The 15,742-nt window shown below is 42.4% G+C and overlaps 1 protein-coding gene across 1 annotated transcript in view; it reads left to right on the forward strand.

Moving 5' to 3' along the window:
• Nucleotides 1-15,742, forward strand: part of ADAMTSL1 (ADAMTS like 1) — an 876,403-nt gene that overhangs the window by 837,257 nt on the left and 23,404 nt on the right. Inside the window, exons 27-28 of the mRNA XM_070429962.1 lie at nt 13,041-13,253; nt 14,819-14,999. Coding sequence (XP_070286063.1) covers nt 13,041-13,253; nt 14,819-14,999 — 394 coding nt within the window. The remainder of the gene's footprint in view (nt 1-13,040; nt 13,254-14,818; nt 15,000-15,742) is intronic.

Here is a 15,742-nt window from a genome sequence, read left to right on the forward strand (position 1 = left end):
CCTCAGACCCGGGCAGCCTGCAGCCGGGCCCCTCTGGGTCATCCCAGTCTCCCGTCCTGCAGACCAGGTAGCACCTGCCAGAAGCCTGAGGGTAGAGTCAACCAGGGCTTATAAACCCAGAAATTTGAAACTTTAAAAGAAAAATGCTGTGTTTTTAAAGATGTTTTATGCCAAGAGCCTACTGGCAGAGAAGGACACCTGGGAATGCTGGGTATTATCCACTTGAGAGAGCTTCAGTCCCAATCAACACTACTGTGAAGTTAATGAAACTGGACCAATTTCCTAGAGCCCCCTCCCCGCACCCGTACCCAGGTGGCCCGGTTAACCCCGGGTAAGCATGTTGATCAGGACTGCCCAGCGCCAGCATCCACAGTGCAGTCCTCTTTTCATAGCCAGGATTGTGTATGCATGGGCATCATAAGTGGCATCTCACCTTCTTACCTATAAGAGAATACCCAGGCCCTCAGGTGATAGGTGAGGGCAGTAACCAGGCCACAACCAATTCCCTTTGGAGGAGACCAGGCCTTAATCAAGTCATAAATCTGGACGGAGCTGCTTTTCATGCTGAGAAATATATCAAGTTCTTCCACCAGATGCCCAGGAGCATGGAGACATTCGCGTACCCCCTGCCAATGGAAACCCAGAGCTTGCCCTAGGGGTAAAAAGACATTTGGGGAATGGAAAATGGGCTTATTATAGTTCCTTTTTTTCCAGGAATGTTTTAAAGTTCATTTTCTTTGGGCAAGTGTGCATGGGAAGAGTGTTGGCCTGGTTATTTGACCAGCTTTTTGGGAGGTCCCAGAAATCGGAGTGAAAATTAAAGCTGCTTGTCTTCTCCACAGCCTTCTGGGGCCCAGCTGACAAATGGGGAGTAAGGAACTGTGTTTTTTTTCCGACGCGAATTAATCACGGCTCTCGGTCTCCTGCCTGGTGCCAGTCCCCACTCATTCAGTGCTGCTTTAGAGACCATCTCTGTCACCCAAGGGGACCTAAAAGGAAAGGGAGCCAGGAAACGCGGAATCCCTGATTTCATCCGGTCACCCCACAGCCTCAGAGCGAGGCCCGTACACACCATATACCACGCGCAGAACAGAGATTTCTCCATAAATTTTAAATAGCTGCATGTTTTCCAGTTTTGCAAAATTAAATTAAGGAAAGGACTCCCAGACTGACTCCACCAAGTGCCAAGTTTCATCCCAGCACACATCATTTTTATAGTAAGTTTTAAGCCCGTGAAAAGTACAGGATTCTAATGGCAATGCTGACAGGCCCGGGGCCAGCTCCTGAAGTCATAATGCCACGTCTTTATATTTTTACATGGCGCGTCCTAATCCGCCACAGCTTTAGGTAGCAGTGAAGTTGTGAAAGCCCTCGACAACGCTCAATCTCCCCCTCTCCCAAATTGCGTTTCCCCATCTTCAAGCCACCCTTCTTGGGAGCCTCTTTCAGTCCATTTATGTTTTTTGCTTCGAATAATCCATGTATCAAGCTCAGCTGAGCTTTTGGCTGGAAGGGAAGAAGGGAAGGGGCATATATGCACTCTGAACTCTTGCCTTCTGCTCGTTAAGGCTAAGAACTCACGAAAGTGAGCTCCTGATGTGCGGCTCACTCCAGTGGCAAGCAGCTAAATAAACGCCTGTGTTGATTTGCTCTACCCTCCAAAGAAGCCCGCAAATCAAACTGCTTGCTTGTCTCTTAGCAGTCCAGAAATCCTGCTGCTTTTCAGCCCTTCCAATGAGCAGCAATATCCACTGAGTAATGATCATGATGAGTTCAGAACTTCTTTCTAGACAGGTGCCTCGCAGGCAGCCTCTCCCACCGCCTGTAAGGTGAGCCAGCCTCTACCGCACCGGCTGTGGAAGCCAGGGCACCAGGCCCCCTGGCTTTCTACCCCCACGTCTCCCTTACCTGTTGAACTCAGGCTGTTTCCCTGAGTGACGCTATTATAGTTCCAGAAACCAATGTGAAATAGGAGACAAAAGTGAAGAAAATCACTGTGGTCAATTAGACTTAATCAGGGGTGTCAACTTAGCTGAACTGACTCCCAGAAGATACCATTTCACATATAATTTATTTTTCTTATTGTACACATCTCCATTCTAAGCTTTTACCACTCTCCAGCTAATGTGATTTTTTTAAAGTAGGTGAAACTAGCAGGAAAACCCTCACACATATGTGAATCATACCTGGCTTTGGCTCAATTTAGAGCCACAGTGGACCCAAGAATGGAGGCCTAAGGGCAATATTTTCTTTCACTGGTTAGGAAGAGTTGATAGAGAGAGGCTTTCTGCTGCCAGAACTCTCATTAACGAAGCTCCGCTCCCTCCTCAGCCACCGAACCAACTCAAGACCTGTAATAACTGAGGCTGAGGGGAGACAGAAGTCAGTCCCTGCTGACTGACTGTTTCCTGGGGTGGGCGTGGAGGTTGGGAGGGTGGACATGGGCAGCATCATGTGACTGGGAGGGATTCAGAAAAGGAGAATCGAGCCCTGCCTGAAACACTGTTAACTTCCTCACTGAAGCAACGGGGCGGGGGAGGGGTTCACTGTGTGGCCCCTCTTGATGTGTGGAATACGTTAGCACATGGTTTTTGGTGTCCTTGAACCTGGCACTCACGGCGATTGCTCACCTTCGAGAAGTGATTGATATTTCTTTTACTTTAATAAATGAGAAACGTCCATGACAGAAAGGAACCCCGTTACAAACCAGGTTTTCTCATTAGCAGTGAAACTCGGATAATTATTCACTGGGAACATACACGGTGGGAATTCATGCGAGAGTCCTTATTTTGACTATTGCTGTTGGCAAACCTCAGAGACCACTGTGTACACACAGAGACGCGCACATAAACATAGACAGAAAGCACGGGGCTCACACTGCATGTGCCGAAGAGGGTACGCTTCTGAGGACAAAGTACATTTTTAAGGAGAAGAAGCTATGTATCCAGTGGAAAGCATTGAAAGACGTATTAGTGATAGAAAAGGCAATTTGTTCATTTACTTAATTATAATTAGTTTGTTTGGGTCTTTGCTTTTATTTAATTGTGGAAAATAGACTTTCCTAGAACATTTCCTCTCGAGTCACTGTCCACATGTGAAGGAAAATACAATAACCTATTTAGCAGATGGACACTGTCTCAGTAAGGAAATATTTAGGACTGTCATAGTTAGGCTATACATTCAGCAACCTCTAATAAACACCTGAATAGCAGTCAAAAGGCAGAAAAAGGGTCCAGCCATGGTCTGGCAACCTACCGCTACCTAGGGACCCAGGCAAAAAATTGTTAAACTCCTGTTGCTCTGACATCCTGGAATATTGCCCTTACCCACCTAGGCCGGGATGGTTTGCTCCACACACACATTCGCAATAGCAGGCTGGAGGAAGGGGCGAGAAGTACAAGTTCTTTTCTTTCAAAGACATGTCCGGGGAGGCATACACATCACTTCCCTCATTTCACTGAATGTAATCACGAGGCCCACACCTTATTGCAAGGGCGTATGGGAAATGTCTCTAACCCAGGCAGCTACACACCTAACTAAAATTCAGGGGCTATTTTATTGTAAGAAGGAGAGGATCGACATGAGGGGATGACTAGCAGTTTCTGCCATACAGGACAACCAAACTAAAGCTGTCGGAATCAAGGGTGACAGATGTACAAGTGAAAGTGATCTCTGACTTCAACAGAGCTGAATGAAGGCCAGCAGGAATTTTTAAGTTTGACAGGTTATAAAATATTTGGGGAAACATCTGCAAATAACAGGCTGGAACAACAATATTTTTTTGTTGTTTTTAAAACTTTATTTTTAAAAAAGCATAGAGCTGAATAAGCAGAATATGTGAAAAGCAATTCTTTGGACACTGAGTCATTCCTGCCAATAAATGACTAGATGGTGCAAACAAGTTTCTTTTCATTATGAATAACTTCACAGATGTGTGAAGTAGACAGAATAGCATGATGACCCCCATATAGTAATACCCCAGCTTCTGTAATCAATATTCTGCATTTCTCTTTTATTAGTACTTCCACCTACTCTCTACCCCCTCCCTACTAATTATTGTTTTAGGTAAAATTTGCAGACATTAATATGTACAACTCTTAACCATAGACTTTTGACAGATGCACCTGTGTAACTATATCCTTGTCTAACATATGTTTGATCACTTGATTTTTTTTCAGTCTTTTTTCTCTCTTTCACTGGATAATTTCCATTACTAGATCTTCAGTTTCAAAAATTGTTTTCCTATAGAATTTATTCTTCTAGCAAGTCTATCCAGTGGTTTTTTATTTCATAAAATGTTTTATTTCTAGAAGTTTATTCAATTCTTTGTATAACTTCCATGTTTTCCTTTAAATACTTACCATGTTTTCAGTAGCTTGTTTTCATACCCTTATCTAATAACTAGAGGCCCTGCGCATGAAATTCATGCACAGGTACAGTCTCTAAGCCTGGCCTGCGTCAGGGCCATCTTTCCTGGCTGCCGGCTGCCGGCAGCCGGCCCTGCCCCCCGCCACCACCTATCCCCCAGTTCCTCGTTCGCCATCGGGCAATTGGAGCCTGCCGGCCAGGGAAAGGGACCAAGAGGTGGTCAGTGCGCCTCATAGTGACTGGTCAAGCAGGCATTCTGTTAGGGTCAATTTGCATATTACCCTTTTATTATGTAGAATAGAATTCCATCATCCCTGTCAATTCTTTTTTTTTTTTTTTTTTTTTTGTTAATCCTCACCTAAGGGTATTGATTGGTTGCCTCCCACACGCACCTCTACCAGGCCCAGGATGGAGCCTACAACCAAATTATGTGCCCTTGACCAGAATCAAGCCCTTGACTGGAATCGAACCTGCTCCCCTCAGTCTGCTAACACTCTAACCACTGAGCAAACTGGCTAGGGCCATCCCTGTTGATTCTTGATCTGTTTCCATTGACTTGTTTTTGTCTTGGTGTGGGTCACATTTTCCTGCTGCTTGACTTAATAAGTAATTTTTTCTTGAATGTTGGATGGTGTGAATTTTATATCATCAAGTGTCTGGATTTCATCTTTTTTAGAGATTGTTGGATTTTCTTGTTAAGCAGTTAAGCTATTCTAAGTCTAATCAATCTTTTAAGGCTTGTTTTAAGCTTGATTAGGGCAAGTCTAGAGTAACCTTTACTCTAGGGCCCTCGGGAGTCCCTGCTGAATGCTCCAGATGATCAGTAAGGATGTGCCACTCTGGCTGTTGAGAACATGAAGGTCTTCCAGCCCTCTTAGAGCTTTGGTAAATATTAAAATACAGGTCCCTGATTGGTCTTTTCTCAATCTTACCAAATTTGTCTTATGCATGTACATCTTCAATTGGGCAAAGACTGAGGAAGAATTTATGCAAATTTCTGGAGCTCTCTTTCTATGTAGCACCCATATCTCCAGAATTCTTCTTAACTACTTCCAGTTGCCTCAGCCTCTTTGAACTCAGTTCTGTCTCATCAATTCATCCAGACCGCTATGTTCTGCGTGAGATAGTCTTCTGCTTTGTGGTTGAATTGTGTCCTCTAAAAAAATGTTAACATCCCTAACCCTCCGTACCTTGTATGTCATCTAATTTGGAAATAGAGTCTTTGCAGATGATCAAGTTAAGATGAAGTCATAAGGGTGGGCCTTAATATGATTGGTGTTCTTAAAAAAAGAGGAAATGTGAACATAGAGACAGACACTCACTTAAGGGAAAACTCCATGTGGGCATGAAAGCAGAGATCAAAGTGATGCATCTATAAGCCAAGGAACACCAAATATTTTCATCAAACCACCAGAAGATAGGAAAGAGGGATAGAACAGATTATCTTTACAGCCCTCAGAAGGGAGTAACTCTGTCAACACCTTGATCTCAGACTTCTAGTCTCTAGAACTGAGACAATAAATTACTGTTTGAGCTGCCCAGTCTGTGGTACTTTGTTATTAACAACCTTAGGAAGCTAATATACCCTCCATGCTTTGCAGTCTAGAATGTGACTCCAGGCAGGAAGCCAGGGAATTCATAGGGCTCACCTAATGTTTCTCTTATTTCAGACATCACAGTCCTCTACTGTCTGCCTAATGTCTAAAAACAGTCATTTCATACATTTTTGTCCAGTTTTCTAGTTATTTAAGGCAGGAAAGGAAACCCAGTCCTTATTGCTCCATCATGACTTTCAAGTTTTTTCCTTTAATTTCAACAGTTTGACTGTAATGTTCCTAGGTGGTTTGTCAACCTTCTTGGAAGTTTAGTTTTCCAAAAATTTGAGAGGTTTGGTAGTTTTATTTCTTCCCAATATTTTTCTGTCTCATTTTCTTCTTTCCTTTTTGGACTTTAATTGTACATGTATTATACATTTTAATATTTTTGTACAGATCCATAGACTCTGTTTATTTTTCTTCAATCTTTTCCCGCTGTTCTTCACATTGGGTAATTTCTGCTTAACTATCTTCAAGTTCACTGACACTTTCTCCTGCCATCTCTAATTTTATAGTAAGCACTTCTAATGAATTTTTCATTTTATTTTTGTACATTTCAGCTCTAGAATTTGTCTATATAGTTTCAACTTCACTACTGAGATACTCCATCTGTTAATTTATTATGAGTATATTTTCCTATATACTTATAATTGCTGCTTTAAAGTCACTGTCTGCTCATTATAACATTTGCATCATCTCAGGATTGGTTTCTACTGACTGCTGTTTCTCTTCAGCATAGGTTACATTTTGTCTTGTCCAGTGCGTTTTTATTATATTCTGGATATTATAGATGATCTATTGTAGAGACTCTGGATTCTGTTGTTCTTCTCTGAAGAGTGTTTGTTTTTGTTCCAAAAGGTAGTTAACTTCACTAAACTAAAATTCCAACTCTTTGTTTTCCCTTCAATGGACACAGACTAAACTTTGTTAATTCAGCTTAGTTGCTGATCTTTTCCTGAGTCTCCTGGGGTCTGCCCATTAAGAATTTGTGCAAGATTTGTGCATATTTTGAACTTTATCACCCCTGTGACTCTTCCAGGATTTTCCCCTTAACTTTCCAACTGTAATAAAAAGCCCCCAGACTCTATCCTCTGACATCTTAAATCAGTAAAGCTATAAGTTTCCCAGCTCCCTGAGCCATGTGGAGAGTAAGCAGTTTTCTCAGGCAAAAAACCACATGCTAGAAAATCACACCTGTTGTACTTGGGTTTTTCTAAGCTCTCCCTCCTGTTTCTGCTATTGGTTTTTGTCACACCTCAGTACTTTCAAAGAGTTTTTGTCTCATGTAATTTTTTCATTTGTTTATATTTTATGATTGTTACCTGCAGGAAGATAAGTCCAACTAAATTATTCACCATTCCTGGATGCTAGAATCCCCAAATTGTTTTAAGAATTTTCTGACCAAGATCTACTCTGTTCCTGTTTTGCAACATTTGAAGAATTTTCATTCAACCTCATTTTTAATTCATCTTTTTAATAACCCGGTTGTTGGCCCACTTCTAAAGATTCAAGACCCAGAGATAAATTATCTCTTAAATAAAGAAATGGGTGTGCAGAGCATTAATGGGATATTTTGATTATACAAACACTTTTATTTCCAGTTCCACTAACTTGGAATTACTGACCATTCAAACATGAGTTGTAGTGAATTTTACCATTTATCTTATTTGAAAGGGGGGATTGTTCAGTTAGTTATTTTCATAAACTAATGAAACTACTCTTTCATTTCACAAGTTATTAATTTCTTATTTCGTAACAATGTGTTTCTTAGTCAATTTCCTTTATGTATTTCCATATTACATAGTCTCAATTTTCCTCCTATTTCTCAGATCACTTCTTCTACTAGTAAGTCTCCTCTACTACCTCCTCTTCCTTCTTTAATCACTGAATGCCAGAATTCTCCCATTGATTTGTCCTGAGGCCTGATCTCTCCTCACTGAAGGTTTCTTCTACACACATATATGAGACTGGGTTCCAAAATCTGTGTCTTCAGCGCTTACCTCTGACTTACACTTTTATCTTTACGACCTCAATGGATTTTCCATCCTGGATTTTCATAACAACCTTTAAAATCAATATTCTTTAAACTAAACTTACCCACCTTTCCTGACTTACCTAATTCTATTAGTAGTCCCTCTAGTGTTGCAGTATCTTTAGCTTCTCCTCTTTATTTCCACCACTCTCCTGCTCACATCCTGTCAGAACAACCTTGACAAATATGTCTCACTTCTTGCCACATCTGAACTAAAATCCTAGAATCTCCTTTCTCTCAGCCCAGTGCATCTTGCAAATAATCACCTTACTGATCCACCTAAAGCCCATTTAGGTTACATCACGCCCCTTCTTCAGTTGCTCCCAAAAGACCAGATTCTGGCCTTCAACATTCTTCCCATTGCCACTCCCACCATGCCAGCTTCATCTGTGTTCCCCATGTTTTAGTCAACTGGTATTTTCTCCCAGCCACAACACCTGTTTTCTCATTTTTGCATCTTTGCTCACACCACTTCTAGACTGCCCTCCCCTTCTTACTCAGTATCCCTGGTCTCTGCTTATTTTAATTGTAAATAACCTCCAAATATAATATCTCTTCCATGAGCCCTTCATTTACATAGCTCAGTTTCACTATATATTGATCTAAGTATACATCGAATATAGATCTATTTTGCCCTTGGCTACATGGGTGTGGGAGGAGATGAGTTTGAGATGATATTGAGGAATCTTGGAATCTAAAAGCACCTTAAAGATCATCTAACTTAGTAGTTACTAATGGAGGAATTTCTCTTTTTTTTAAAGCATGACTTATTTTTTTAATTTATTTCAGAGAGAGGAAGGGAGAGGGAGAGAGGGATAGAAACATCAATGATGAGAGACTCATTGATCAGCTGCCTCCTGCATGCCACCTACTGGGGATTGAGCCCGAATCCCGGGCATATGCGCTAACCAGGAATTGAACCATGACCTCCTGGTTCCTAGGTCATCTCTCAACCACTGGACCACACAGGCCAGAACAAGTGAGTGCAAGGAAGCAGGAATGAAACAAAAGGAACAAGAGAGGGAAAGTTTCTTTGAAGATTTTAACTAGAAGCTTAACCAATGAGTCCTTCAGGATATTGCACACTTGCAGTTGCTCCACCCCTCTAGCCAATTCATGGTTCCCAGGCATCTCCCCTACTTCACCACGACTTCACTGCTCATGCGCCCATCTTCCCCTTAGTTGGACCCCTGGCCCCAGTTATTTGCAGGGAATGGACCTGTGGTTCCCTGGGGAGTATAAAATTACAGCTTCCTGGTAAAGATGCCCAGATAACTATGCTTAGAATGTCTGGCCTCCTCTTTGCTTTCTTCCTATTACTAATATTAATAAACTAGTTACAATGTAACACGTGGATCAAGGAGAAGAACTGGAAGGATTATTTTCTCCCTAAGTGCATCAGTTAACTATTGCCATGAAGGAGGAGAAGCATTTTTTAAAAAGAAGAAAAAGAAACTGCATTTTAAAAAAAGAAAGAAAAACAAGATTCAGTGGCCTCATAACAATAATTTATTCTTACTGATCTTATTTAGCTCAGCTTATCTAAACTGGGTTTGTCTAGGGTGACTTGGCTGTCCGCCATGTTTCCCTCATCCTCCTCTTGGGATCGTCGGGCCAGTCCAGGCTTGTTCTTCTGCTGGCAATGGCCACAGCACAGGAGCACAAGCAAGGACTCGCAAGGTCTCTTGAGGTCTAGTGTTTAGAGCCGGTATACCAGCACATCTGCCTCATTTCTTTTATTGTGGTCAGATACACACAAAATAAAGTTTACTGTTTTAACCATATTTAAGTGTACTGTTGAGTAGCATTAATGACATTCATATTATTGTGCAGTCATCATGCTCTGCATCTCCACCACTTTTCATCATTCCAAACTGAAACTCTGTACCCATTAAATAATAATTCTCCATTTCCCCTTCCGCCAGCCCCTGGCAATCACTATTCTTTGAACATGACTACACTATGTATCTCATATAAGTGGAATTATACAATATCTATCCTTTTGCGTCTGGCTTCTTTCACTTAATGTTTTCAGGGTTCATCCATGTCATCAAATGTATCTGATTTTTGTTTGTCCACCCATTGATGGATTTGGGTTGTTGTCATCCATTGGCTATTATGAATAATGCTGCTATGAACGTTGGTGTAAAAATACCTGTTCGGGTTCCTACTTTCAGTTCTTTTGGGTACATATCCAAAAGTGGAACTGCTGAATTATATGTGTAACTTTTTGAGGAACTGTCATATTGTTTTCCACAGCGACTGCATCTTTTTACATTCCCAACCAGCAATGTACAAGAGTTCTAATTTCTCCACATCTTTAACACCACTTTTTATTTTCTGTTGTTGGATTTTTTTATAACCATCCTAATGTCTGTAATAATTAGTGATGTTGAGCAGGTATCTTTTCGTGTGCTTATTGGCCATTTGTATATCTTCAGAGAAATGACTATTCAATTCTTTGCCTGTTTTTTAATGTGGTTGTTTGTGATTGTTATTTTCGTAGGAATTATTTATATATTCTGGATATTAATGCCTTATAAGATCTATGATTTACAAACATTTTCTCCCATTTTTTGAGTTGCCTGTTCAATCTGTTGATAAGTGTCCTTTGCACAATAGCTTTCAATTCTGATGATCTCCAGTTTATCTAATTTTTCTTTTGCCATCTGTGCTTTTAGCATCATTTCCAAGAAATCTTCACCAAAGCTATTATCATGAAGCTTTTCCCCTAAGATTTTTTTTTACTTTTAACTCATAGTTTTAGGTTTTTGACCCATTTTGAGTTAATTTTTATATGTGGAGTCAGGTAAGTATTCAACATTTTTTGCATGTGGATGTCCAGTTTTCCTTGCACCATTTGTTGGAAAGACTGTCCTTTCCCTATTGAATGCTCTTGGCCCCCATTTTGAAAGTCATTTGACCATATCTGCAAGAGTTTATTTCTGGGGTTTCTATCTATCCCATTGGTCTATATGTCTGTCTTTATGCCAGTACCATACTCTTTCAATTACTGTGCTTTTATATGTTTTAAAATCAGTAAGTGTGAGACCTTCAACTTTGTTCTTCTGGTTAAAAATTGTTTGGACTCTTTGGGATCTCTAAAGATTCCATCTGAATTATTAGATAGATTTTTCTATTTTTGCAAAAGAACATCATCAGGATTTTGATAGCCATTGAGTAGAATCTGTAGTTCACTTTGAGGACTATTGACATTGTAACAATATTAAATCTTCCAATCCATGAACATGAGATATCCTCCCATTTATTCATGTTTTCATTTCTTTTAGCAATGTTTTGTAATTTTCAATGTACAAGTCTTTCAACTCCTTAGTTAAGCTTATTCTTAAGTATTTTATTCTTTTTGATGCTACTGTAAGGAGAATTGTTTTTTCTTAATTTCCTTTTCAGATTGTTTATTGTTAGTGTAACACCTAACTCACTTTATTGGCCAAAGTAGTCACACGGCCAAGGTCAGGAAGGAGGTGGGGAAGTACAGAGCACCCGTTGTGGGAGGGCGCTGCACAGTTACATGGCAGAGGGAGTCAATACGGGGAAGAGTAAGGAATTGGCTCCTGTAACACTATATCCTATACTGAGCTTCCTATACAGATTTTAGCATTACTTTTCCGGGGCCCTTCTTCAGAGTAGTTTGTTCCAACCCCTTCAACCTACACAATTACAATGAAAATGTAAAAGCAGAAAGAAAGGGCAAGGTGCTGAAAGGAGTGAGCAGACAAAGGATGTAGGTAACAAGGTGCCTACGTAATGCTGGTGCCCAGCTGAACAAGTACACACGGCAAGGGATCAGAAGGCCTATTCGTTGACCTTTGGAAGGACTCTTAACATCTCTGAGCCCTGGTTTCCTCCTCTGGAAGTGGGCTAGATGATATCTAAGGGCCTTTTCTCTGTTAAGTCTGCCTCCTATACCAATTCTAACAGTGCTGCCCCAGAATAGAAAACAAGCCAACACTAGAAAATCCCTTTTCTTTACAGACCCATAGGCACACACATCCATGCAGATGGCCATCCATGTGTGTCATAGATCTCATCATTTTCTGCTTTGTATTTCAGTTTTATTAGTGTGCTTTTTTTATGGTCTGTCATTGGCTATTTCCTTGCAAGAGGAAAGATAATCTTAACTGTCCCCAGAATAGTAGTTACCAATAGATTTTTTTTAACTGAAGGAAATCCTCTAATATTTTAATTTTTAATGACTTATCATGTGTTTTAAACTTCCAAGTAAATTTTCAGTGGAAGCTAAGTTGCTGGGAGTGCAACAGCAAATTCAGCAAAAACTCTGAAATGAGAGGAAATGAGTTTTCTCTCACAACCACTCAGTTTATTTTACTAATTCTATGCTACAAAGCCTTTAGTTGATACGGTATCTCCATTTAATATTTTGGAATTTTAATGTATCAAAATATGTTCAATGACTGTGTAAATAAGTGTGGTGTTGTACATGTCCAGTGCAGGCTTGGTAAGAATTGTCTGAATGCCAAGGTTCTTGACTTATAGAGAAATGAGATTAGTATTTAAAATTGTTTTCGTAGTCTCTGTTGAAAAATTTTGGCTTGAAAAAATCACATAAAGAGTAAAATGGAGGCAGATATTAGACTTTTACCAACTAAAGTTTGATTCCTACCTATTACTATATAGTGTGTACCTTTTCGAACTCACTGCATTTGAAGAAATGATTTCTTTCATTATAAAATTGGTGTAGGAACTAATTAACTCCAAAAAGTGTTCAATGAGTAAATATTGCTTCATTTTTTTAAGTCAGTACAGGGACATAGGTAGAAATAGGCACTTTGTGTCCTTCACGAATTTTTACTTAATTGAATGAATAATAGTCATGTTCCCAGAACCCAGAGTACAGAAACATCTCCTGTTTGCTTGGGAATGGCAAGCAGAAGAAAAATGCCCCGGGAGGACCATGTTGTACCCACGGCCCCTAGAGCCACAAACACACTAAAACAACTCATCAGGAATGTGCCCTTTTTGGCTTTACCGGTAGCTTACCTCTCCTCTCCTCTCCTCTCTAGGCTGCCCCATCCAAGGTCACCCTACCCCCAATATCACCTGGTTCCATGGTGGCCAGTCAGTTGCCACTGTCACAGGATTGACACATCACATCTTGGCAGCTGGACAGATTCTCCAGGTTGCCAATCTAAGCAGCGAGTCTCAGGGGGAATTCAGCTGCGTCGCCCAGAACGAGGCAGGCATGCTCGTGCAGAAGGCCTCTCTTATCATCCAAGGTAAGAACCCTTGGGACTTTGGGTGCTGGGCTTATTTCTTGAACAAGTGAGTCCCCCTGAGAATCTAGTTCTGTAGTGGACGAAATGACTTCTGGTCTCCAATGGTCCCTAGAATGTGAAAACTGACACTGAACCATGTTTCCATCCCATGAGGCCCCTCAGCAGAGCCACCAGGCCCCACAGCAGCAGAATCTGGAAGAGTCAGTGCTGCTTTCATAGGTGGGACCAAGGAAACACCATCTTGTAGCAAAGTCAAATGCATTTCCTTTACGCTGGGTGAATTTGTAAAGAAAACACACAGTTGAGTGTAAAGTAGCCTGTTACGAAAAATGCAAATTTTGTCTGTTGGTTTGGTTCCAAAATAAGACAGATTTGGAACCACTTGGTTATTGCCTCCCGCCCTGGAGAGTCAGGGCCGGTGCCGGTACCTGCCCATCACCCTAGAGCCTTCAGCTGTGTCGCACACTGAGTGCTCTCCAGGTTCCTCTCCCGTGAGCCAGTCAAAGACCAGACTGGGAAGCCTGTGTGGCGGGTGCATTCAACTTCCAGGAACACTGGCGGCTCAGAAAGCCCTTGGGCAGGGCCTGGAATTTGCTGCACCAAGAAAGTATGGATGAGCCCATACAGTGAGAGGGGAGCCATCACTGGCCTTGTCATAGAAACTGAAGGAGGCTCTTGAGTTTTCCATAGGCCGGTTGTACCTGTGGTCGGTGTGTGACACTTTCAGGGAAAGCAAAAGTCCACTGTGTATTCTGAATGGAGGATTCTGTGGAAGGCGACAGACTTGTATGTCAATATAGCCCATAAAAAGGGAGACCTCTGAGCACATCCTCCCCCTTTTTCCCTTAAACATCCTCCCCCACCATTTGGCTTTCCAGACAAGAAAGTGAGTATTCCATTGTCTTGCCAGCCAGCCATTCTCTGGTGGAAACCGGAGCCTATCTGCAAGATTTGTAACACGCAACTTTGCAAATAAGCACTCACAGTTTACCAGCCCACAGTTATTTTAACAGCTTCCCTGCCAGTGAGTCCCAGGCCCCCCACACAGAAAATGCAGAGAAATTGCCTTTCTCACTGACTGGTTACGTCGGTGACTCACGTAATCGAGGGCTCTCTGGATAGGCTGGTTTTTCGTAGCAGCTACAATGTCCAACTTGAATCTGCACTTTTAAATACGATTGTGAAGTATCTCTGATATTTTTCTCTCTCTCGTTGAAAAACATGGTGACTTTCTGGTGAGCCAGTTGGAAAAAAAAGAGTGCTTTAAGACGTATGTTTAAAAAGAATAAGAGCTACAGCCGCTGATTAATACTCTCTCTGTGCCAGGCCCTGGGCGAGGCTCTTGACCTTCGTTCTATCCAGGCCTCATAATAACTTGACGTAAGAGCTATTGTGCTCATTTTCTGGGTGAGCCAACGGAGGGCTCTGGAGACCACATAACTTGCCTGGATAAACTGAGGGGCCAGGCTCATTCATAACAACCATCCCCTCCTCCCCCGGTGCCCTATCAGAAGAAATATAGAGCATGGGCAGTAATGCTCTCTGCTTTTCACCTTCTGTGACAGATTACTGGTGGTCTGTGGACAGACTGGCAACCTGCTCCGCCTCCTGTGGGAACAGGGGCGTTCAGCAGCCCCGCCTGCGGTGTCTCCTGAACAGCACAGAGGTCAACCCCGCTCACTGCGCAGGGAAGGTCCGCCCTGCCGTGCATCCCGTCCCCTGCAACCGGAGAGACTGCCCTTCCCGGTGAGTGAGGCAGAGGCTGGCTCAGGCCTCTCTGCCCCCCAGTAAGGACCCCGGCTTTTAGCCAAGTTGGTGGCCAGCCCTTCCTTGTCTAGCACTATGCAAGGGGGGACTTCAGTGCAGAGGGGGACGTGCCCTCCAAGGAGCTGCTCTTTCCTACAAGCACAGCTTTGTCCAGACTCAGCACTCTGCAGAAACTACCCCTCACCTCTCAGGGCTTCCCCAGGCATCCCTGTGCCTGAAAGGCTCTGTTCAGGGAGCAGGTACATCCCAGGCGCTGGCAAGAGATAGCTCGCATCCTGCAGTGAGAAACTGGCTCTGTTTGTAGGAGAAGAAAGGTGTTTGCAGCTGAAGTGCTCAGGGATGGGGATTACTGCCTCGACCTCTATCCTTCCCCTTCCTTCGAACTTTGAATACCTATGCTAATCAATACTTCAGCTTAGTCGAAGAATCTGATCCCCTTCTTTTCCATAAACAGTGGCATCCTCTAACATTGAGCTACGTCTTCATTTCCTTAGTTGCCTCAATGTTGGCTAAACACTCTCTGCATCTGGGACCCTCACAGAGCCCAGACTGACACCCACAGTCTCTGCCTCTCACAGCTTCCTCGAGCTTTGAGAAGCTGTGAGTCCCACTGAGCATGCCCACCGCAGTCCTCAGTCAGTAGCTGAAGGGATAATGGATGGGCTTCGAGTTGGCACCAGCATGGTGCCCTGAGCCTGGGGGGACTTGGCCGGTCCCTGAAA

The sequence above is a fragment of the Myotis yumanensis genome, unplaced genomic scaffold (genome assembly GCF_028538775.1).
Source record: "Myotis yumanensis isolate MYYU_CA2020_CCGP unplaced genomic scaffold, mMyoYum1.0.hap1 SCAF_12, whole genome shotgun sequence".
NCBI classification, from domain to species: Eukaryota; Metazoa; Chordata; class Mammalia; order Chiroptera; family Vespertilionidae; genus Myotis; species Myotis yumanensis.